This window comes from Aureobasidium namibiae (assembly GCF_000721765.1).
Source record: "Aureobasidium namibiae CBS 147.97 unplaced genomic scaffold scaffold_8, whole genome shotgun sequence".
NCBI lineage: Eukaryota > Fungi > Ascomycota > Dothideomycetes > Dothideales > Saccotheciaceae > Aureobasidium > Aureobasidium namibiae.
Window position 1 is genome coordinate 127,261 of NW_013581201.1, and position 23,270 is coordinate 150,530.

Sequence of the window (23,270 nt, forward strand, 5' to 3'; positions counted from 1 at the left end):
GGAGCCCGATCACGCCGCTCTTTGCATAGCACAGCACTATACAGGTAGGTAAGATGTGTTTGTTGTGTCTTTGGCAATACCGGCATGCCCCATTGATTATCTTCGTATTGTAGTCTCGTTACTGTCCTGTGACTTTTGACGAAGCCTCCTGACTTGTACTCGTTCACTTTCGTGCTGCCTAGTATCGAGCCTGCATTTAGTTGATCCGAGAGAGCTGCTATGGTTATTGTTCATATGAACAAGACGACAATGGTGCGGTTCCCAACGAGATCATAGGTCAAACCTTACGTCAGTGGAATAGCGCATAACCAGAATTGAACTTGTGTATAGAGTAGGTGTGCAGAAACGAGTAGTACTTCGTCTCTATGCGCTTTTCATCAGGACCGCAAAGCCGATTAATAATGCTCTGATCCAGAGTCGAAAGCTATCGCTTTGAATAGACATTTGAGACCGAAAGAAACACAAGTGAGATTCGATCATCCACACAGAAGAGTTTGCAACCTCTATTGTATTGGTGTCGACGAATTGACAATGGTGCATCGAAGGTCAGGGTCAATCAGTCAGAATCCCGACTTGGCCGAAATTCGAGCGCGTTGACACGAATCTGCGGCGACTTCGTTGGCAAAAAAGCCCTGAGACCTGCCTCCAACCAGCAACGACACTACTATCACCTGATCAGTTACATCTACCCAGGGCAAACTATCAAACATGCCGCTCGATACAATCAGATATCTGGACACCTTACTATGCACTTGCAAGTCTTGTTGACGCGTCTACAAGGGTTAAAAAGCCCGGCCCTCAGGCTGACACACGTCTACTGTCGCAACTTCTGTATACTTGAGACGGTGGATCTGTCAAGTCAATCATGCCCTCATCGTTCTATCATTATGAAACAAATGTAGGTGATTTCGAGGTCAGTTTGCAGCTGCATTGCTCAGGATCAAAAAGGGTTAAAAGGTCTGCTCTTTCGTTCTCTCTTCGAATCACATTCTTCCAAGTCCAAAACAATCAAGCTGGTCTCACTCTGCATTCAAGTCAATCACTGAACACTATATTTCTTCAAAATCATCACCCTCATACAAAGAACGATGAAGCTCACCACCACCCTCCTCGCCATCGCCTTAACCTTCGGCCTCACAACCGCCACCCTCTCCCCCGCCTCCTCAAACACCAAAGGCAAATACCCAAAATCACCCTCTTGCAGCCCCGCAAAGACCAGCAAGGCCATTCAAGCCGCCGAGTGCAGTCACAACACCAGAACCTCAAAGACCCAAACCTTTGCTGTGTTCAAGGTTGACCACCAATACGATGCCAATCATGGAGCTCCCTATGGTACTTGTGTGGCTTACACTTGTACTGCGCCTACGGATGCACAGTTGAGTGTTGACAGTGATTACTGGACCTTCTTTTGGAATGGGAATGGAGAGAGCAAGGGTGAGGGTGCTGGATGCATCAAAGATCCTCAGACCGGGGTTTGTGGGTGTGAAAATTCGAATGGGCAGTTTATTTCGGGCTCTAGCAGCTGCAAGTAGAAGACTCCTTGAGAAGATGGTTCTTTCATACCGGAATTACTCGTCAGGATATACACAGACTGTGATCCTCGTTCTCGCGTCGTCGACCTAGCACATCATACAAATGACTACCATCAAGTCGTATTCAAATCAAATCCCATCGATCAAAAACATACCATTCATCAAGACAAAACACAATGTACTCTCATCCTCCATCAGTCCCAAGCAACAACACTACCCGATCCTTTGTTCTTACCCACTTTGTCCATAACTCCAAGCACCCACGCAACCCTCTCCCTCAACTCTACCTCCTTGACATCTCCGACCTCGATCCCAATGCCAACGACCCCGCTTCCCTCATGTATCTGCACCACAAAATCCCTACACCACTGTTCCACTTTCTTCCTCACCACCAACACCTTAGCATCCTGCTTCAACACAGGTGTAAACACTGACATCAAGACCCTAGGATCAACAGTGCTCTCTGGACACGCAATAACCACATCAATGCTCCTTTTCCATTTCTGCGCTACCATCTCTGCTGCATTCTTGAGAGTAAAGGTAGAGTTGATATGCAAGGGCTGCACGAAGGAGTTGGTAGATGCTCGGCCGGCACAGAGGAGACGCCATAACCATTGTTTAGAGGATGTATTTGTGAGAGCGATGATGAAGGTGTTGGGGCGGTGTGAGAGATGCACGATTGTGGTGTAGCCGAGTAGGGTATCTGCGGCAGTGACGAGGTAGGTTGTTTGGTCTGACATACTTGGAGTTTGTAAGTGTTATAGAGAGACTTCGATTATTGATGAAGATGCGATTCTTTGGGGGAGGTCCATGGGAAGTAGAGAATGTAATGCGATTGTACAACGCATAATGCGTGAAGTAGGTCTCATGTTCTGCCATAGCTGGGAATATCTGTTCTAGCGTGACCTCCAAGGAGCATGCTGTAGAGTCGTGCCAACGCAGATACGAAAACAGTGGAAAATAGGAAGACACATGAGAACAGCCCACATTGGTAATCAGAAAGATGCCTCGTGATCGACAACAGAGACGGAGATGGAAGACGCAGAACAAGCTTTACCGCCAACCTCACACTCACTCAAGGCCCCAGTCCTTGACATCCTTCATACCCCAACTCCACACCGCTGTCTCCTTGTTGTCGAACTCCTTGACCGGTCTGACACCTTCCCACCTCATACCCAGTTTCCTCAGCACACCGTTACTAGCCTCGTTCCCCTCATCACAAAACCCAAACACAGCTTTCACCCCCAATTCTCTATCAGCATACTCAACCAAGCCCTTAGCAGCCTCAACAGCATACCCCTTCCTCATGAACTCCGACAACATAGCAAATCCCACATCAGGAGCCTTCAACGCAGAGTCCTTTCCACGCATCAAACTCGCAGTACCGATCAGAGTGTTGTCCTCAGTCAAAGAGACCAGATACATTCCATAGCCATTGCGGGCATGTTCAGCAACAAAGCGACTTTGGATTAGAGCTTGAGCGGCGGAAGGCTTGGTTATAGAGGTGGGCTTGCCGCCGAGCATGGAGATGAATTCGGGTGTGTTCCAGAGGGAGACGAGGAAATTGCAGTGTGAGGGGTTTGAGGGGTCCAGGTGGGAGATTGTGAGGCGGGGGGTTCTGAAGGTTGGGTCTGCCATCTTTGATACTGGAATGGCTTGCGGTGGGCGATGTGATTGTGGTGATTGTGTCGTGGCTATTCTCCGTGTGGAGATGGCTGTGAGATTTGTCGCTTGTCTTCTCAGTCGAGATGTCTGCGGTTGGTATTTGGAGGTGTTGAGAAAGTAATGCTTCAATGGAAGATTCTACTCGATCACTATATGTCTCCGACGAGGTCAACACCAAATTACTATTTTGACTCATGGTGACTGTTCCTTTAGAGTGCTAAAAGATTGCCATTGGTCAGCGAGCACTCCTTCAGAGTTTACTATCGATACTTGAGGTCGGTGGCTGTGATAGGAAGGTGCACGACGAACCAGTGGACCGTGCGCACGACTTTCTGCTATTTGCAAGAGACTTGAAAGTTAGATAGTCCTGAAGATGTGATGTGCATTGGTGGAGGAGACACGATATATAGAATCGGATACGTTAGGTATGAACAAAAAAAGAAGAGTCGGTATTGAAATTGGACTTGGACTGATTACACTATGATACACCACCAGGGAGTCTAATGTGCATCTTTTACTTCTTCTCCTCGGGTTTGGGCTCAGGCTTTGGTGTGGGAAGCTTGAACTGTGATTCTGAGGTCAGCATGCAATGATGCCACGTTTGAGCAGGGCTAGACTTACGCTCTCGGGCTTTCTGTCGTTACCAGGACCGACCTGCTCCCAAGCAGAGCTACCGCCTTCAAAGTTACGGAAGGCTTGAGTCAACTCAAGAGGCTCAACAACAATACGCTTCTGCTCCTCGTCGTAGCGAATCTCGGTGTAACCAGTCAAGGGGAAGTCCTTGCGGAGCGGGTGACCGTCGAAACCGTAGTCGGTCATGATGCGACGGAGATCGGGGTGTCCGACGAAGAAGACACCAAACAGGTCGTAGACCTCACGCTCGTACCAGTTGGCGCCGTCGTACAGACCGCAAATCGAAGGAACGGGGGTGGCCTCGTCGGCGTAGGTCTTGACGCGGATACGGGCATTGTGGCGGACGGAAAGCATGTTGTAGACAACCTCGAAGCGCTGGTCGCGGGTAGGGTAGTCGACAGCGGTGATGTCGCTGATCTGGGTGAATTCGGCGGCAGTGTGGTGCTTGAGGAAGTTGAAGACGGGGAGGACAGCGGCGGGGGCGATGTAGATGACGAGCTCATCCTTCCAGACCGAGAATCTGTATGAAGCGTGTCAATGCAAGTATGGCGACTGCAGAGAGGAAGTGTACGCACTGCTGGATGTACTTGGGCAGGCAAGACATCAAGTACTGGCCGTACTGGTGCAGGCTGTCGGCCTTTTCTTGGTACTTGTCGGCGGGGTTGACGATGGGGACATGGAGACGGCCCTGAGCGCTTCTTTGGGCGTGCTGATACAAGAATCAATATTTGGACATGGGCCTGTGGCAACTGCGTAGCTAGAGTGTCGTACTCTCATGTTTGGCAGGTCGGAAACATCGGCGGCGAGCTCCTTCTGGCGCAGAGCCGAAACGGAGAAGGCGCGAGTCGAAGGGGCGACATTGCGCGAGGCGAGACGCAGAGAGCGAGTGGCGGTTTGTCGTAGAGCCATTGTGTGTTTGGGTGCTTGCTATCGACAACGCGGTAGACAATTGGGAAGGAACGATATGATGGTCATCATCGTTCCAGCCGCGGTCGGCCAATCAGAAGTCGGCGGCCCGTGCAGGCTCCTTCTCTCTGGACGAGCAAGCAGAGCAGCTGAGTTGCTCTTTCCCGCGGCCGCTGCTGTTACACTACAACAGCACTATTCCATCTCCTTCTAATTCACCTCCGAGTTCAACTGTCCTTTTTCGTCTGTTGTCCGCGCTGCTGCATTTTACTCTCCGCTTCTGCGCGCCTTGTCCCTTTCCACCTTCTCCTTCGCATCACTACTTCCGCATCCACACAGAGCCCACGCCATGTCGCGGACCCAGCAAGATCAGTTCATCGACGACGATGAAGAAGAGACATGTCCTCTCTGCGTCGAAGAGTTTGATCTCTCAGATCGAGGCTTTCGCCCTTGCGTCTGTGGTTATCAGGTTCGTGCTGACTGCTGACCCCGAAACACTCTCGCCAGCTAACAAGCCCTCCCAGATCTGCCAGTTCTGCTATCACAATGTGCGCAACAACATGAATGGCCTCTGTCCTGCCTGTCGCCGCCCATACGACGATGCCAACATAGAGTTCAGAAAGCCTGGTCCAGAAGAGTACCCATCCCTGCCTGCGCGCTTCCCTCGTCCATCACTGACATCCATCCTAGGGAAGCCCTGTGGAGAGCCAAACAAGCCGCCAAGCAAAAGAAGCAGTCTGCCGCCGCCCAAAAGGAAGCTCAGAAGCGCGAGGCCGACACTCTCTCCCGCAAGCATCTCGCTGGCCTGCGCGTCGTGCAAAAGAACCTCGTCTATGTGACTGGTCTGAGCCCAAGAGTGCAGGAGGATCGACTGCTCGAGACACTCCGTGGCGATCAGTACTTCGGTCAATACGGCAAGATTGTCAAGATAGTCGTCAGTAAGGCAAAGGACAACATCAACCCTCAGTCTGTCGGCGTGTACGTTACCTACGCTCGCAAACAAGACGCCGCCTCTTGCATCACTGCCGTCGACGGCTCGCAAAACGGCGATAGAGTGCTGAGAGCTCAGTTCGGCACGACCAAGTATTGCTCGGCCTATTTGCGCAACGAACAGTGCACCAACCGCAATTGCATGTTTTTGCACGAGCCCGGTGAAGAGAACGACAGCTTCACCCGTCAGGACTTGTCTTCGATGAACGTCATCTCGACCCAGCACCCGCAAGCCCCGTCGCAAGCCACTACACAACCTCCACCGCAAAGCCAACAACCTGTGGCCGCCGCCCACACCCTCTCGAGGCAAGACTCGCAATACATCCCTCCAAGCCCAAGTGTCGAGCACGACGGTCCCGCGCTGCCTTCAACTGCTAGTTGGGCCTCCAGAGCTCCTCAGATGAGCCGTACAGCTAGCAGTCGCTCTGTCTCACTCGTCATGCCTAAAGAACCAGTCAAGGAAAAGCCCAAGCCTGAGCCCCAGCCTCAGCCAGAACCCGAACGCGAACCATCACCTTCCCCAGAGCCCGAAGAGCCCGCAACTCCTAGCCCACCTCCAGCTCCTGTCGCACCCGTCAAGAAGAAGAAGCCCGCTGTCGAGGATCCTTTTACGCACATGTTCAAGGCCTTCCAGTCTCACGATTTCAAGTTCAATCTATCCGACAGGGCATTGGAAGACAGTAGCATCGACTTTGACAACTTCCCCTCGCTGTTCGACCCGCGTGGCGGAGCCAAGAGACGTGCAATGAGACAACGTGAAGAGGAGGAAGACGAGGAGCGCAGACGCTTGGAAGCTGAGGCTCAATCTCAACTCGCTCAACAACAAACAACTGTGAACAGTGTCGAGGACGAAAATGGCCCCGAGCTTGGTGGCAGTATGCAACTTGGAGGTGAACCGGAAGACGTTATGGGCCGTGGTCAATCTCCACAGCACGCCATTGAGCCTCCTTCGCGTACAAATTCCGTCATCGATGGTGGATTCCTTACCAACGAGCTCACCAACCAGAACAACAACACTCCCAATCTGAGCAACCTGACTGCTCAGCAACGCCAGCAGTTGCTCCTCCAACAGTTCAAGACGCCTTCGACCGCCTCATCTCAGCCTCCCTTCCAACCACCAACTGCTGCTCCGGCCGGCCACGCTCGCAATGTCTCACGTTACACTTTCGCCAACGACTCCAACACGGCCTCGGCTGCCGTCAAGCCTGTCGCAAACGCCAAACTCATGAACCAACAATCTTCCATGATGCCTTCCCAATCCTCATTCCAGCAACCTCCTCCAGGCGGTTTCTACAGCAATGTCCAGGGCCCTCCTCCCGGTCTCAAGACCACTGGCACTCCTCCATTCAGCGGAGGTGGCATGTTTGGCCAGGGTCACGGTTTTGCTACTAGCGGCTTGGGTTATGGCGCCAACCTGACCGGACGCAACCCTAACGACGAAATGATGAGAGATCTCTTGAGAAGCCGCAACCTCGGTGGCGGTGCCCAAATGTCAGATGCCGCAAAGCGTGAGTTATCATTTCCTTCTTTCTTACATCAGCACCCCACCAGTTCCAGCCCAGTCCCAGTCCCAGCCCCTGGTCTTCTGAATCTTCCTTATGGCACTCAGCCTCAAGCTTTCCAAGACGCTGTTCAGAAGCCCAAAAAGAAGGGCAAAAAGCACAAACATGCTAACACTTCCTCCTCTGGAGGTGGTGTAGTTGATGTAGCAGACCCGAGCATTCTTCAGGCCAGATTGCACCAAGCTGGTCAAATCGGAAACCAGGGGCTATTCACTGGTCAGGGACAAGGTGGGTTGCACAATGTGTACGGCAGCGCCGACGCTGGTGCTTTCCGCAGATGGTAGACGACCGCTTCTTCACCCCTTTGATTTCGTTTGAGTTTTTTGTTTTGTTTTGCTTTGCTTTTCTTCTTTGTCTCTTTTCTTCCCTTTCCGTCATGTCCATCTATCCCCCATGACTTTGCTACCGGCGTCTTGATTTAGGGTGGAAAGCGAGCACAGCATTGGCCTTCCCAAATTGAGACTTCCAGAGTCTCGAGCCACTGGCGTTTCGGGTTTTATATCATGTCCGGTTGGCTCTTCTCGTCAGCTTCGGAGTTGTCATCGATGCATTTGCCGCTGTGGCTATATGAACGGCAGGAGTTCCCCCATTTCCTTATGCCTCTTACGTCTCTGCAACGTTAGCCATATTCTTGTACGTATCTTCTTACCTTTTGATGTCGCAGATTGGTAGATTAACAAAGTCAGTGTCTGCCGTCTTGCACCTCTTTTTATACTTCCACTGGCGTCCCTGTGTGAATCGCATCATGTATACTAGCTTTTTCTTCCTCGGCGGTCGTCTACCATCTGTCGAAACCAGTCGCTTTTACTCGACGTATACAAAACGAAACTTTTAGAACAGTGCTGACTGGAGGTATAGATATCTCAGACATTTCCTCTCTTGGTGGTGCAGCTCATCTTTCATCAGACCTCTTCGACGAGCCCGGACGATCAACGCCACCAGTGCCTCCAGGTCTCGAAGGCCTTGGTCAGTCATTGCCGTCTCTTGACCTCGACGACGAGGACGATGTTCCCAGGCGCTCGACGCCATCCATCCCTCCAGGTTTCACGGCTCCCGTCATTGCTCCTCCAAAGGATGATTCAGCTACCTCTCTTCCAACCTCGCGATCTAGTTCGAGAGCAAGTCTCAGACGCGGAAACTCTCAAATCCTCCCTGCTGTCCCAGTCCTGTCCGGAACCCCCTCGCGAGCCCCTACGCCTCTAAGGCACGAGAGCAGACCTTTCGCCAATATCATTGATGAATTTGCTACTCCTACAAAACGCGGAAGGTCCGAATCTCATCTTGCCAACGTGGAGTATGCCGAGAACAACGATACTGCCCCAGGTGCCGAAGTCGAGACTCCATCGAAGGCTGAACTCAAGGCAGAAAAGGCAGAGGCAAAGAGAGCAAAGAGGGCAGACAAATTGGCCAAGAAGGAAGCCGAGAGACTGGAGAAGGCCGAGAAAGCCGCTGCCGCTGCTCATGCTGCAGCTGAAGCTATAGCTCAGAAGAACGCTGCCGAGAAGCTTGAGAAGGCCGCAGCACCTCAAGCAAAGGTTTCAGAGACTCAACCAGCTCCTCCAGGCGCTTCCAAGGAAGAAAAGACTCAGGCTGCGTTCAAGACAGTAGACCTCGTGAAGGATCTGACACCCGCAGAAGCTGCTGCCGCAGCCAAGTCTGCTGCTGGTGAGACTGTTAGTAAGAAGAAGCACCCTGGAAAAATTGACATTACAGCTGCCGTCCTCAAGGGTGGTGAAGTCCCTACTTCAGTCACCTCGACCCCAGTCAAGGCCGAGAATATTCCTCGCACCTGGAATACCATTACTACGTCGCGCCCACAAAGCCCTAGCATTGCTTCAGACTCGGCCAGAAAGGTCACGGCTCCGCGTACCCTGCGTCTCACAACAGCCGTGCCTCCACCTGCACCTGTTGTTGCGCCTGCAATCCGCACACTTCCCGCCACAGCATCGCGCTTGCCATCAAGACAACCCAGTATTGCCTCGATTCAGCCACCCGGCACTCCTGGCAGTGAGCACGTCTCTGACGACATCTCTGTCACATCGACTTCGCTCTCGCGCGCAAATACTCCTCCTCCACCAACCTCGAGCAGAGTCGGCTCCGCATACGTCCGCCAGAACACCAAGAGTCAACAGAAGAAGTTGCGTCAAGAAAAGGCCCGTCAGGCGACCGAAGAGATCTTGACCAAGGACGTTCAAACCATCGTGGAGCCCATCCAGGAGGCAATTACCAGTCGCAAGAAGAAGTCCAAGAGCGCCAAGCCTGCGACACCTGCTGCAGCCACGCCTACTGCAGTCACACCTGTTCCCTCGCGTCCCGCCTCTCCCAAGATGAAGGCCAAGCCCGAGGAACCACCAAAGGTAGAGAAGCCCGCCACGCCCGTCAAGGTCGAGACTCCTCCCCCTCCTCCACCTGCTCCCGTCACTCCGGTCAAAGCCCCTACACCGCCACCACCAGCAGCGCTGACTCCTGCCTCTCTCATTGCAGAACTGCGCAGCGAACATGGCTCTCTAGCCGGCGCTTTCGACGCTTTCTTTCGCCCTTTCGCTCAAACCGTTGCCCACTACAAGCCTACTCAGCAACCAACCTCCGCCGACTTGACCCCCGAAAACGCAATCCCACCTCACCAGCCTGAGCTTCAGAAGGAGGACATCGATGTCTTGCTCTCGGGAAACGCTTGGCGTCCCATGACCGATGAGCAACAGCGTCTCTGGGAGCGTCTCGTCATCTCACCTAGCGGAACCATCATTCGTCACATGGAGCCTCAGCTCGAGGAACGTTTCTTGGCTATGGAAGCCATGAACCGCCAGCTGCCAGAGAACCTAAGGTTCCATCCCATCCAGCACAGCAACACTCCTACTGATGTCGACTTCCCCGCTGTGGATATCAACGTCCTGCGCCGCGAGTTCGAGGGTGCGTCCAACGGCAATCGCCACCGTAGCGCTAATGCAATGGAGAAGGCTGTCGAGGAGGGCAGCAAGAAGGGCAGTTTCCTGGTTGACACCGCCGGCAAGTATGTCAACGAGTTCATAATGCCTCCTGTCCCTCTCAGCCCTCCCAGCGAGAAGACTGTCAAGGAGGAGCAGCAGAGAGACAAGAACCACATCGTCAGCGTCGAGGACCTGGAACGCCGACTCACCGAAGCCAGACGTTTCGCCGACGATAAGGAAGCTGGCTTGCGCCGTCTGGTCAAGAGAAACAGAAAGGTCATTGGCCTGACTCACTGAGAAGTTGTTCTTTGCTCTCACGATACGAGAACAATAAGGGGCGCACGAGACATGGTTGCTGCGGATGAAGTTGTCGGCAGTCAGACACTAGCATTCTTTCTTCCCTTGAGACCTGTGGAAAAGAGGTCATTTTTACATTCATTGTACCATTAGCATTACAAGTCGCGTCACAAGTAGCATTGCAAGACGGTCATTCGTAGACAGAAACCGCTAGAAATCCATTCATGTATTATATTAGGCATTCGTTACCAACAGTTCAGTGTGTCTGTGTACGAAGTATGCATATAGCAATTTGCATCTCGGACCTGATCGTGTACCGTGTGAGTTCTGCAACACAGACAATAGTCAAGCACACTTCGACATTTGGCAGGGAGAGATGTTCTGCCGACTTTCTGTCAGAGAGACAAGTAGCAGTCATGCATGAGAACAATATGACTCAAACATTGTAATATGAAGCAAGGTATTGCCCATATGTGATTGTTTCGATTGATGACTGGGTGTCGATGGACTTGACAATCTGGCAGTTCGTGGAGGAAGAGAGCCAGGCCAAAGGATAAACGGTTAACGGTAAAGGCGGCGATGGTTGTGAAGCAGCTATATGATTGAGATGCTTGTTAGATAGATCCTCACGGCATGGTCACGGCTGTCTCGTCGAGAATAGTACATGGTGATACCATCCATCACCTTCAGTATTACGATGCCATCGGCAAGTTGCTCCATTCCCTTCGCTTTGCCTTCCGTGGCAGAGATTGTTGGTATCGCGTCTACAACGTTGCCAAGCGACAAGTCCCCTGCCAGCAGCATCCTTCTCTCGTTGGTCATCTTACAGTTTTCCTTCTCCCGACAGACATTGCAGAAACTACCTTGTCATCTCTGACCCTTCCCTAATGTAACAAAGGTTGTCGGATCCTCTTGTCCCTGTTGCTGGGACATTCGTCGCATCGACGATTCGCGGGAACATGCCCTTCCGTTTCCGCATATTGCTTGATACAGACTGCCGGATGTACTCATATGGGATCGCAATACCTACCTCTACAGTCTGTCGGGATTTTGGCCCTCTGCTTGAGCCAATATCGCCGTTGCGCTCGACGCTCCTCGCGAGTCGCGTCTCAGGGATCGTCAAGCAGCTTACACTCAACAACACCAAGTTCGATCTACCCTGACCAACTGCCTTTTCGAGTACAGCAACAGCCTCTATAGGCAAAGACATAGATCTATGATCCTCATGACACATTACAATGCAGTGCCTTGCCGTTGTCGGCAGATCCTGCCAGCCAAACTGGCAATCACATGGAGATTGTGACCTGATGCCTAGATTATCCGAAGGAACTGGCCATAACGTATACAGGCGCTTCGATGCCATGGAAGCAACACCTCCGGCTGAAGGTGTGGATGTTGCTTCGCTATCAATCAAAGTACAGCCCTGCTTCGGTACGTATCACGCGGTGAGCGTGTCGAGCATCCAGCACACATGATAGTGGGTGGCAGCGGGCATTGATTGGTCGACGAAGCGCTTCGCGCTCCTTTCACATCCTTGCGAGCCTCATTGCCATGTAAGCTTCGCAACCCATCTGCAGTCAAGCCACAACCTGCAAGACAGCCTCGACACCTGCATACCGGTATTAATTATGATTTATCACTTCTAACTACCGTCAGCTATACTTATATTGGCTAACCATCAGCTTCGCCGTTTCTGCGCGGGCAGCGCGGCACACGCGACTATATTCTTGTTGGTAGACACTCACTCTGGGCCACTCGTTTTCGATCGCTCAGTCTATTCGAGCTGGTGGACCGAGTTTGCGTTGATGCCTCGTCTGACTCAAGAAATCATAAATGCCATGACTTGCCTTGGACCAAAGACCAGCGAACGACTCCACTACAATCATGTCTGCCAGGAATTATCCACATCTGCCGACAGAAATACAGCTGAGCATACTGGGGCTTCTTGCGGAAGATGCTCGACATGCGGTCTCAACGCTCCGATACGACGAAGCATGGCGCTGCTATGCTCAATCCCTTCTACCTGCTATCCTTGTCAATCGAGGTTGGTCTGCACGAGGCACAAACCTGCTTTGGCGTGAGCCATTCACTCCTGCATTGGCCAAGATACAGCCCCAGCGCCGACAGCGGTATGCCGACAAAGTTCAGAGCATCGGGCTCTATCTGTACCGTCAAGACCACGTGGAGTGTCCTGCAGCTTTCGCGAATCTAAGCTTTCCCCAATTAAAACGACTGGAAATCAACTCCTGCCCACCTTGGATGAAACTCGACCTTCGGCCATATATGAGCCCGAGTATTACGTCTTTTACCATGCTTGGATGTCCTCATCTTCCCAGCTCCCTGCTTGATCTGATTGCTTTCTGTTGTCCCAAGCTGCGAGATGTCCATCTCGACTACATGGCTGCATACCACAAACATGAGCATCTCGTCAAGTTCTTACGAAAATGCAGACACCTGAGGGATTTCACATTGAGTTCTCAAGATGGTTCAGACTTCTCTTTACACGTGCTGGAGACCTTGGCATCTCGCAAACAGCTTGAGTCTCTTTACGCTCCTGTGAACTTCATCTCGTACCACTCGATAGAGACGGTCATGCAAAGGAACTCACGCCTGCGACCTTTCCGCAACGTACGCAACTTATCCCTGAGCATCGAGTCGAAAGCAGTAAGGCCCGTTCTTCTTGCAGCTGAATTTCTGGTTGAACTTGAATTGAATCTAGCTGATTCTGAGCACGATGTATTTGGGACCATTGGGTCGTTCTCCTGCTTGGAGACACTTGAGATTTCTTTCTCTAACCTCAAACGCCTCTCCATACAAGAGCTACAGTCTATATCGGGCCTACTGCGTCTGAAAGAGCTCGTCATCTGCGGACCTCCCTCAGATCCATACCAAGCGAATGGACCGCTACTGATCGCTCATGCTTGGACCGATGATGACTTCCTATCCTGGATATCTAGTCATCCTAATCTGGAGAAGTTGGCATTTGGCGTTCGTCCAATAGCCAGCCATTGGATCTCAGAGACAAGATTGATTGGTAAAAGCTGTCCAGAACTCATTACTCTATCTATGGATGGTGTACATGATATCGGAGCTTGGAGGATCTCGTCTGAACCTTTATTTCCTACATTGCTCGAGCTCGAACTTGGACAGCTGAAGTCATGGCCGTTCTCTACGAGGTACGTTGGGTACAATCACAGTTGGTGTACAGAAACTTACATGAGAACAGTGCTGAGCAGACTGAAGAATATGCGATGGGGCTCGCACGTTTGATACATCAGCATGCACCTATGTTGGAAGAACTCAGCTGCGGGCGAGATGATCTTGCAGAGGCTGTTGAGCAAGCATACGAACGATTGAAAGACGCATCTGAGCGGTTCGAAGATGATGTAGACATGGCGATGCCTGGTTCATGAATTGCGTCACGACTCATGGACCCAGAAGATCCCAGCACATTCCGTATAAAAATTTCGTTGATGTAGAATCTGGTTGAAGCATGGAAGCAGCTCGCGACTGCGCCACACAGAATCTAAGCGCCTGGGAAGGAGCTACTCGACGTCGGTTGGTTCCAACCCGAGATCATGCATATTTCGGCGCTTAGGGCAATGGTTATGCTGCGTTGTCTCGTTGGCAAGCGTCACACTGCCTTTCTTTCTTTCTTCCAAATCGCTATCGGCTGTCTACAGCTCGGTTGTCTCCAGACTTTCTTGTCCACTGATTTGACGCAATCCCGCATAGCGACAACGGATCAACCGTCAAGGCGCAGAACTTCTTGTCGCTGCGCCATGCGATATCTCCAGCCTCAAATCGCTACTCGAGGCAGCCTAACGCTGACTCGGCGTCATGCATTCGTTGACGCTTGACAGGATAAACATTTATCATTCTCGATATCCCGCCTCCTGTCGGGTGATTATTCTCCATACTTATCGTGCTCTGTATCAACAATTATGACTTCAGCGATGCCTCAGCGTCCCAGGATGAGGGACAGGCTCAAGAGTATCTTGCCTAAGAGATCTCGGCCTGTGTCACCAAGTCCGCCAGTGGGCTCTGTATCGTCTTCACACATCTCTGTGCAATCATCTACACCTACCGCCACTTCGCCAGGCTCTCTTCAGGTCGTACAATCAAGCTCTCTTCAGACATCAATGCAATCAAATACAGCGGCCTCGGCGTTCAACTCCACTATATCTCCTGATCCTCTGACACTACAGCAAGTAACATCTAGTGCTCCAAATACGTTCCTACCAGCTACAACTTCCAATTCTCCGGCCAATCCTGCTTTCCTCGCCGCGATGGAAAAGCATATTGATAAATTACCGGAAGTGGAAAAGGAAGCGTTTCGTCAAGCACATACCAACATCTCTCTGGGTAGCCTTCTGGAGAAAGTCAGATCACTGGACAAGCAGCATGCTTCGGTCTCGTCCTTCCGTCCCTACGCGGAGAAGATCTCTAAGTTCTTGGGTGTGCTGGACCGTTTGCTTGGAGGCATATCCGTCGCAATCCAGGCGAATCCTGACATCTCATCTATCGCTGTCGGCGGCGTAAAGCTCATAGTAGATATTGCTATGGGATTCACCAAGTTCTTCGGCCAGCTAGTAGACATGTTTGATCGTCTCAGCGACGTTATCACTCCACTAGAGCGCTACGCTGAGCGCCTCGACCTCTCGATCGTGAGAGCCGCTCTAGTCAACGTCTATGGTGATGTTCTGGACTTTTATAGAGCCTCCAGTGCCTTATTCATGGATAAAGATGGCCGTTCAAAAGCACATGTCACTTTCGACATGTTTCTTCACTCCCAATGGAAGCCTTTCGAGACAGAGTTCGGTGAGATCAATAGTCGAATGGATCACCATCGTCGTGTTCTTCTGGAAGCTGCACAAGCAGAGTTGCTATGTGCGGAAGGCGAGAAGAAGCAACGAGAAGAGCAAAAGCGTGCCGATGACAAGCGGCGAGAAGAATGAAAGTATCTCCTTGTGGCAATTGTGTTACAGCACTCTGACTCATCACAGTTGAAGAGAATGATAAGTTCCTACGCTAGTTGTCACCATACTCATTCGACGAGAAGCAGGAGGTTACGTTCGAAATCAGACATCATGATACAGGCGACTGGCTGTTTCAAACGGGAGAGTTTCTGCAGTGGGTAAATGCGACATCCTCTCGGCTCTTGTGGTGCTATGGCAAGCGTAAGTGTCTTTAGTTAATCTTTGGTATCTTGCTGATCAGTAAATGTAGCTGGCGCGGGCAAATCTGTTATAGCGTAAGATTTATGCCATGTTCTACAGTGTCCTAAGCTGACGCTATCATGTCAAGATCGAATGTCATCAACCACATCCAAAAGAACTATGTTGACGAGCAAAGGGGCCTTTGCTTCGCGTATTTGAGTTTCTCAACCTCTACATTCCAAGACTTGAGGCTTCTGATTGCACTGTTCCTAAGGCAATTATGTGAGCAACAGGGTAGCGTACCAGAAGATCTAATGAGAATTAAGCGACTGGGAAAAGAGCCGTCTGGTGTGACAAATAACGGTCTCTTCGCCAATATCACCAGGCCTTACCAGCAAATTTTTATTGTCATTGATGGACTTGACGAGTGCCCTGAGGAGAGACGATCACCGATTCTGGATTTCATTGTCGAAGTGTCAAGCAGGACCGACTCCAATATCAACTTCTTCGTGAGCAGCCGTGAAGAAACTGACATCAGTGCGCGTTTCAAGTACCTCAATGCACTTATTATCGAATTGGAGACCCGGAAGATCACTGCAGATATCCAGAGTTATGTTCGAGATGAAGCCCTAAGACTCAGGTCAGAATCGAGACTCTGTGTTCGAGATGATGCATTGTTTGCAGAAATTGTTCTAAAGTTAGTGGAGAAGTCGAATGGCATGTGAGTTTAATCGAGACCACGACTTGTCGTCTGACTAACCATATGAGGTTCTTGTGGGTCAATCTCCAATTGCAACAGCTCTGCAGAATCAGCAAAGGAGCCGACGACCAGGAACTCAGGCAGGCGCTTGATTATCTACCCCAAGGCCTTGTTCCGATGTATACTCGAATTCTCGATGATATCGCCGACGGCAACGAACATGCTCGAAAGGTCGCTTTGGAGTGCTTCCGCTGGATGATGTACGCAAAAGGACCATTGTCGCTAGATGTTTTCAGAGTCGCTGTCACACTTCTCAAAGCTCCTCGCACGACACAGGAGCTGATGTCACGGCTGTCGCCGGGCGACTACATTGTAGGAGAATGTCGAAACCTGGTGCGGTTGTCTGGAACCAATAATTTGGACGAATCGATCATTCCGATCCATTTCTCCTTCCTGGAATATCTCGAAGATCTACCCTTAGACAAGCTTCAAGGTGACTTCTGGAGCACTCTTAAAAACAGTCAAGTTTCGGAAAGCGTCTTAGCGCGTGGTTGCATCGACTGGCTCTTGCTTGCACTGCCTGATGAATGGGAGCATTCAGAAACCTGGGCCACCTACATGCATTTGAGCTACCCGGTGAAGTTTTTCGATAAGCATGCAGTATGCGCCATCAGCAGATCGCAACAGGTTCCTGCCAAACTACTGAAAAGTATCGATAGACTTTTGAGTGCCAATACGGGAAAACTTGCCTACCTGGTGAAGCTTCGATTGATGCGAATGCCGTTGGGCCGATCGATAGAAGGACAGCAGTTCGATCAAGCAATCTCAAAGAATTACCTTTTGTGGACCTCAAGTCTGTATCTTATACCAGGACTAGATAATAGATGGATGGAACTGAGTATTCCGAAGTACGCCCTCCATCTCGCGGTCTGGTTTCGCCCGGAAGAGGTGCAAGAGCTCATCTGGGATGGTCATCATGTGGACGAGCTCGATCCATGTCAGAGAACGCCTCTATCCTATGCTTGCGGCAAGGGATGCTTGAACACAGTCGAGCTGCTTCTTCGCGCAAGCGCTAGAATCGACGCAGACTCCTCGTACGAATCCCCACTTAGTGTCGCCATACGTAAGGACCATCTCGAGATCACGAAAGTTTTGTTGAAGAAGAACCCGAGTATTTGCCTTCAATCAGACGTCAAGGGACTCGTTCCACTTATGGTGGCGTGCAGTCTGGAAATGGTCCAGCTCTTGTGCGATATTTACAACAGCGACGTACATGCCACCGATCGTGTGGGAAGATCCGTCCTTGGGTATCACGTTGGAGCTGGACCACTGAACATTGACGTCAGCTATACAGAAGTGACTCGCATACTAAACTTTCTTATCGAAAGAGGTGCTGACATATACGCCAAGTCCGAGGCTAACATGAGCCTAGTCGATTATGCTGTGTGCGCCATAGATGGAGCCGAGCCACTAAGATTCCTCCTGCAATACGACCCAAGACTGCTTGAAAAAGAACCTGACGATTGGACATTCTTGCACTGGGCTTGTAGAGGGAATCATCCTCGGATGACGGAGACACTCCTGGAGCACGGCTCCGAAGTGAAGAGCGTCACAACAGTCCACCCTCCTCAAACCTGGACACCGTATGACATATTCCTACACTACGGCAATAACCCTCGATGGTTTGACGAGTCAACAACACGTGCACTTGGAGCACTCGATGAGACCGCAAGCGGTCTCGATCATCTTTCGAAGGTGGAGATTGATTTTGACTCATTGACGGCCCAAAGATTTGTCACAAACCTTGAGTGTACGCTCTGTGCGATGCAAGTGCGAGTATGTATCCTCCCGTGGCCCTCTCCATCTATCTTGAGGTCCCAATGCTAACACATGGCAGACGGGGCTTCTATTTGCCTGTCAAACCTGCGGCGTTCAGACCTGCCTGATGTGCAAACATACTCTGCACAACAACAAACCCAATCACGTGCTAAACTGTCGCTACATCTTCATGGCTGGTATCGTCCATCTTGATTTGATGCAAGTGAAGCAAGGCTGACCGTTCTTTGCTAGAACATACTTGCTATGGTTCCATTTCAACCATACGCCAAGTGGCTTACGAAGTGGCACTCCCTTACGCTTTTGATCTGCGACTATCTGGCTGGAAAGACTGGCTCAAAGAAACGAAAAATAAGCTTCGGGATCAATATCACAAAGAAATGCGTATCATGGCGGCTTGTATGATCCAGAACCCTCTCTGTACATACGAGTTCGATCCAGATCGTTGTGAGCGCTCGTTGGCTATCTGAACATGGCACAATCGGCTTTGCCAAATTTCTGAGCGGATCGAGGTTCTCGCCTTATCATACATGCAACGCTAAGGCATTCAGAGTTCTCTTTTGACATTGAAGTGGTACTGCTTTATACTGAACTCTTGCTGCTCAAGAGCTGACACGAATGTTAGGTCCGATTGGTCTGTGTGGTTTTCGAGATCTCTCAAACGAGCAAGCTCTCAGGATATAGTGCGTGTCTAAGTAGACAGCTCTGCAGTGCAGATTGAATACCAGTCGCAACTGCTGCTCTCTTCTTCCCTTCTACTTTTCGAGGACTCAATGCGCGAAGTTGCACTTTGATTTGTTTTCTTATCTAATTAGACCGACTTTCCGGTTTCTTTGTGCTCGTTGTTATCATCCATCGTTCTTGTTTCGAGCTTCCTGGGAAACGACTCTCTTTCGAGTCTTTCTGGTAGATGCTGTTCATCTAGCGCCGTAATTATCCCGCTACCTTTTGAGCGACATTGTCCGTCCCCATTTTCTTTCTCTCATCTCTGATATCGTTTCCGCGTGATGTGCATTAGAGCCATCGGTACTGCTGACTGTCTTCCTTGATAGGCGGGGCTGACCTCAGATCAAATTACCTCTCAGCTCCTGCTCTCTCTCGATGGCCTCGAAGAGCGACTTGAAGTTACCAGCACCAAAGCCGTCGAAGTTGTTGCGCTGGATGATTTCGATGAAGACAGTAGGGCGGTCCAGCACATGCTGTGAGTTCAAAGTCAGTTTCTCGCTTACAGTCAAACTCATCGACTTCACTTACTTTAGTAAACAACTGTAGGAGATAACCGCCTTCGTCGAAATCAATCAAGATGTCAAGGCTGGCGAGGACATCAAAGTCCTCGTTGAGCTTCATACCAGCAGCAGCCAGTCTCTGTCTCATAGCCACGTAGTAAGTCTCAGGCACCTTGATAAACTCCATTCCTCTGGCCTTGAGGTTTCTGATGGCAGTGATGATATCGGTGGTTCTGAAGGCCACGTGCTGGACGCCAGCGCCGCCGTAGAAGTCAACATATTCTTCGATCTGAGATTGCTTCTTTCCCTCGGCGGGCTCGTTGATGGGCATCTTGATGACTTCGTTGGGGGAAGCCATGACAACGGACTTTAGAGCTGAGAACTCGGTGCACATGTCCTTGTCGTCGACGGACCAGAAGCGGTGGAAGCCGAGGGCCTTTTCATAGTAGTTACAGACATCGTCCATCTCGTTCCAGTCTTGATTGCCGACGCAGTGATCGATGGCTTCGAGGGTGATGGGAGGAAGGATCAGGTTCAGGGGGTCCTTGATGTTGGGCTCGAGGCGGAAGCCGGGGAAGAAGAGACCACGATAGTTCTGGCGCTCGATAAGGGTGTGGGTGGTCTCTCCATAGGTCTGGATAGTGGCGGTCTTCACATAGCCGAGCTTGCCTTCGTGGACGGTGTTAGGGGCCTTGATAGAGGTTGCGCCTGCTGAGACTGCGGCGTTGTAGATCGATCCAACACAGTCGACTTCGAAAGCCACATCTGTGTTTTCTTATCAGTGAACATTCAAAAACATAGGAGCTGTCGAGACACACCCTTGACGGCATCACCGTGAGTCTCGAGATGCTTGTGAACCTCTCTGACCAATTCTCTCTCATCCTCGGGAACATCGTGCAACATGCTGAGACCACGAAGAGGAGAGGTCAAGACGAAAGTGACGCCTCCGTTGCGCACGACGTAGGAGGCCAATCCTCTAGATCCGGTCTCCAAACCTCTGTATGCGATCTTCTCGAAGCCCATGCGAGCAATGTAGTAGGCGGCTGCTTGTTTGGCATTGCCAACGTACCAGTGCACGTGGTCGTAGCCCTGATACGAAGACACCTCTTCCTGTGAAGTAGGGGGGGGAGATACTTCACGAGGGGGTGATAAGGCGATGGGCGCCATGATTGATGATGTTGTTAGTTGATGTTGTTGATTGATGTTGTGGCTGTTGGATGCAGTGTGATGTTGTGGAAGGATAGATAAAGCTGTGGGTTGGTGCGACGACAACAATCACTGTGGACTTTGCTCCAAAAGTGAGTGTAAGAGCTATATATCAATAAATCATCACTCGAGGACCTTTGTGATGTAGATAACGAACAGGTCATGAGCTCAATTGGTGAGGCGGAAGGCGGCCCGTTAGCTTCCTTCGGACTACAGATGCCCTTTGAACAGCTTTGAAAGGAAGGTGTGGGGTGAGGGGACCCCGGCAAACGTCTTGAGCGCGGCGCCCTTCCGCCTCCGACACTACGAGTGACGTTATGGTAGTAACACCATTGTGAATATGTGAAGTGTCACGATCAAGAGTACTACAAGCACATGGGAGACACGAGGATCTGATAATCGCAAGTCTGGTGACTCTCTTTGATAACAGCTTCTGCTGAGCCTGTGTACGTCGTGAGAGACCTCGTGTAATTCACATAATCCGTCGTGATCCTTCATAGTCGCCTTGTTTTGCTTTCCGTCGTGGGCCGATGCTCTGTTCTTGGAGATCCTCAATCAACAAAGTTGATCTGCCTTCCACTCTTCGACCTCCTTTCTGATGGCCTCTTTGACGATAGCACCACACATCTTGGCGTAAGGATTGGTTCTCACAGCCATCTCGCGTGCTTCCTTGCTTCCGTATTGACCTCCAGCGGCGAAGTCCTGGCTTGCTTGCTCCTCGACGCTCTCTGCAGATGCTGATTGGAGCTTGTCACCAACACCATGGACCTGCTCGCCATTGCGGATGATGTCGGCGATCTTGAGTAGCAGGAAGCCGCGATGTGTGTAAGCAGCTGCGAGGACTGTTGTTTGATGAGTTGAGAGCTGTTGGGCTGAGGTGGTGGGCTCAGCAAGCTGAATGCCTTTTTGAAGATCTCTGAGCAGCTGTCCACTTGCTTGGGCGTGATCGGATGTGAAGAGACCGCTTGTAGGAATGAGTAGGCGGCTTGCCTGTGCGCGGTTGATGTACGCAGAGGCGTAGCCAGGTGACTCCTCGATCAGTGATGAGAGATCTTGAACAGCTTTGTGGATAGTCTCTGGATTTGAAGTGCCGGTGTGCAGCTGAGAGATGATTTGGAGCTCATCAGATCTGCGGTCGGAGAACTTGTCTTCTGCCATTCCGGGCAGTGATGTTTGTGAGGATGCATGCTTGGTGGATGCTGCGGATGCCTCTGGATCGAAGATTGATTTGAAGACGAAGGAATCTCTTGTTGTTAGACCGGGCATCTTGTTCGTCGCTGGTGATGACTTCTGATGCTGATTGGTGGTGACGATGATGAGTTGTGTGGTTAGTTGGTGATCGTGATGGGTTATGTTATTGGTTGATGATGGTGAAGTTTAGGATGTTGGTTGACGATGGATATATGTGGATTGTGATATTGTTCAGTGCGACAGAAGCAGGGGAGTAGCAGACTACCTATCTGCTTATTGATCCGTGTTCGTGGTGCCGTCAGAGGATGTTGTGAACACGGATGCGGGCCGTCACCCCGCTTGATGTGAAGCTGGGGAAGCAACGGGTCAGTCACCACCACGGAACAGTTTCCGCGACCCGAATTGTGTGCAAGTGTCAAGATTTCTTGAATGCCTCCCTTCACTCGTATTGAGACTCAAGAAGATGAGAGCTATGTTGTGGCTATTGGAACTCTCACTGGTAACTATCCGCAAGCCATGTCTCTAGGATCAACCGAAAGATGGGAATGTACTCGCTGTGCTACTCATCTCAGCTCTTTCGGACAATCTGGTTGATTCCGCCAATGTGATTTCTCGAATGAAGGATGGTCCTTCAAAGCAGCATAAACTCTAGAAATGGTCGGAAACGATTCGACGGCCACTCCGTTCTTCTCGGCGTTCCACAGAGCAGGCACCAGGCAAACGTCAGCAAGAGTGATTATATCACCGCAACAATATCGGCCAGCCGTTCTGCTGACCACAGTCTCAAAAGCTTTGAGTCCCCTTTCGGTGAAGAACTTCAACCACTCTTTTGGGTCAGCTCCAGACGATTCGGCATGCTCTGTGGGTGTGTCGTTGGTCAGAGGTTGAGTGTCGATGGTGATGATGTACGTCAAGGTGCGGACATCTGCTCTTGACTTTGCGTCTTTAGGAAGAAGAGGAGTTGACTTCGGGTAGGCTTCTTCGAGATACTCCAAAGCTGCCATGGATTGCGGAATGCACCATGAATCGTCGACCATCAGAGTTGGTACAGAGCGAGACGGGTTTCTTGCACTATATTCATCTCTGAGATTGTCGCCGTTGTTCAGGTTGACGTAGATAGGCTTGTAATCGATCGCCTTCAGGTCGAGGGCTATGCGAAGTCTAGCCGAGCAAGACGACAGACAGTATCCATAGAGAGTAAGGCTCGCCATGTTGTTTTGCTCTGATGGGCAGTGGAAAGTACTGCAATGGTTGGGGACCTGAGCTTGACAAGATGAGGGTACCATGCGCAGCTTGCCGTAGGATTGAGGGGTAATCCGAGGCCGTGAATTTGATCAAATTGTGGCAGACTGCTTGCCGATCTAATTATCCAACACCGAGACTTTCACCGGCACTGGGCAATATTGCACCACGATAACCAGCAACATTTGCCTTGTATAT

General features: G+C 50.9%; 9 protein-coding genes across 9 annotated transcripts; 4 read left to right on the top strand and 5 right to left on the bottom strand.

Annotated features, from left to right (window-relative positions):
- Positions 1-1,088: 1,088 nt before the first annotated feature.
- M436DRAFT_46880 (small secreted protein) lies at positions 1,089-1,532 on the top strand (the record flags this gene model as incomplete). The annotated part of the gene is made up of 1 exon (XM_013572131.1): positions 1,089-1,532. One exon carries the CDS (start codon positions 1,089-1,091, stop codon positions 1,530-1,532), a length of 444 nt encoding a protein of 147 aa, XP_013427585.1.
- Positions 1,533-2,603: 1,071 nt separating this feature from the next.
- On the bottom strand, positions 2,604-3,170 carry M436DRAFT_72551 (acyl-CoA N-acyltransferase; the record flags this gene model as incomplete). The annotated part of the gene is made up of 1 exon (XM_013572227.1): positions 2,604-3,170. One exon carries the CDS (start codon positions 3,168-3,170, stop codon positions 2,604-2,606), a length of 567 nt encoding a protein of 188 aa, XP_013427681.1.
- A 541-nt stretch (positions 3,171-3,711) lies between these two features.
- On the bottom strand, positions 3,712-4,739 carry M436DRAFT_63536 (NADH-ubiquinone oxidoreductase-like protein; the record flags this gene model as incomplete). The annotated part of the gene is made up of 4 exons (XM_013572157.1): positions 3,712-3,762; positions 3,819-4,350; positions 4,406-4,539; positions 4,602-4,739. 4 exons carry the CDS (start codon positions 4,737-4,739, stop codon positions 3,712-3,714), a joined length of 855 nt encoding a protein of 284 aa, XP_013427611.1.
- A 346-nt stretch (positions 4,740-5,085) lies between these two features.
- On the top strand, positions 5,086-10,512 carry M436DRAFT_46854 (uncharacterized protein; the record flags this gene model as incomplete). Its single annotated transcript, XM_013572125.1, has 4 exons — positions 5,086-5,205; positions 5,261-5,373; positions 5,427-7,234; positions 8,147-10,512. 4 exons carry the CDS (start codon positions 5,086-5,088, stop codon positions 10,510-10,512), a joined length of 4,407 nt encoding a protein of 1,468 aa, XP_013427579.1.
- Positions 10,513-12,396: 1,884 nt separating this feature from the next.
- M436DRAFT_45879 (uncharacterized protein) lies at positions 12,397-13,782 on the top strand (the record flags this gene model as incomplete). Its single annotated transcript, XM_013571939.1, has 1 exon — positions 12,397-13,782. The coding sequence occupies one exon, from the start codon at positions 12,397-12,399 to the stop codon at positions 13,780-13,782; it is 1,386 nt and encodes a 461-aa protein (XP_013427393.1).
- Positions 13,783-14,468: 686 nt separating this feature from the next.
- M436DRAFT_81608 (uncharacterized protein) lies at positions 14,469-15,470 on the top strand (the record flags this gene model as incomplete). Its single annotated transcript, XM_013572292.1, has 1 exon — positions 14,469-15,470. One exon carries the CDS (start codon positions 14,469-14,471, stop codon positions 15,468-15,470), a length of 1,002 nt encoding a protein of 333 aa, XP_013427746.1.
- Positions 15,471-19,271: 3,801 nt separating this feature from the next.
- On the bottom strand, positions 19,272-20,600 carry M436DRAFT_72555 (4-hydroxyphenylpyruvate dioxygenase; the record flags this gene model as incomplete). Its single annotated transcript, XM_013572228.1, has 3 exons — positions 19,272-19,406; positions 19,462-20,198; positions 20,252-20,600. The coding sequence occupies 3 exons, from the start codon at positions 20,598-20,600 to the stop codon at positions 19,272-19,274; spliced, it is 1,221 nt and encodes a 406-aa protein (XP_013427682.1).
- Positions 20,601-21,194: 594 nt separating this feature from the next.
- M436DRAFT_46279 (uncharacterized protein) lies at positions 21,195-21,905 on the bottom strand (the record flags this gene model as incomplete). The annotated part of the gene is made up of 1 exon (XM_013572023.1): positions 21,195-21,905. The coding sequence occupies one exon, from the start codon at positions 21,903-21,905 to the stop codon at positions 21,195-21,197; it is 711 nt and encodes a 236-aa protein (XP_013427477.1).
- A 488-nt stretch (positions 21,906-22,393) lies between these two features.
- Positions 22,394-23,041, bottom strand: M436DRAFT_46363 (maleylacetoacetate isomerase; the record flags this gene model as incomplete). The annotated part of the gene is made up of 1 exon (XM_013572038.1): positions 22,394-23,041. The coding sequence occupies one exon, from the start codon at positions 23,039-23,041 to the stop codon at positions 22,394-22,396; it is 648 nt and encodes a 215-aa protein (XP_013427492.1).
- Positions 23,042-23,270: the final 229 nt, after the last annotated feature.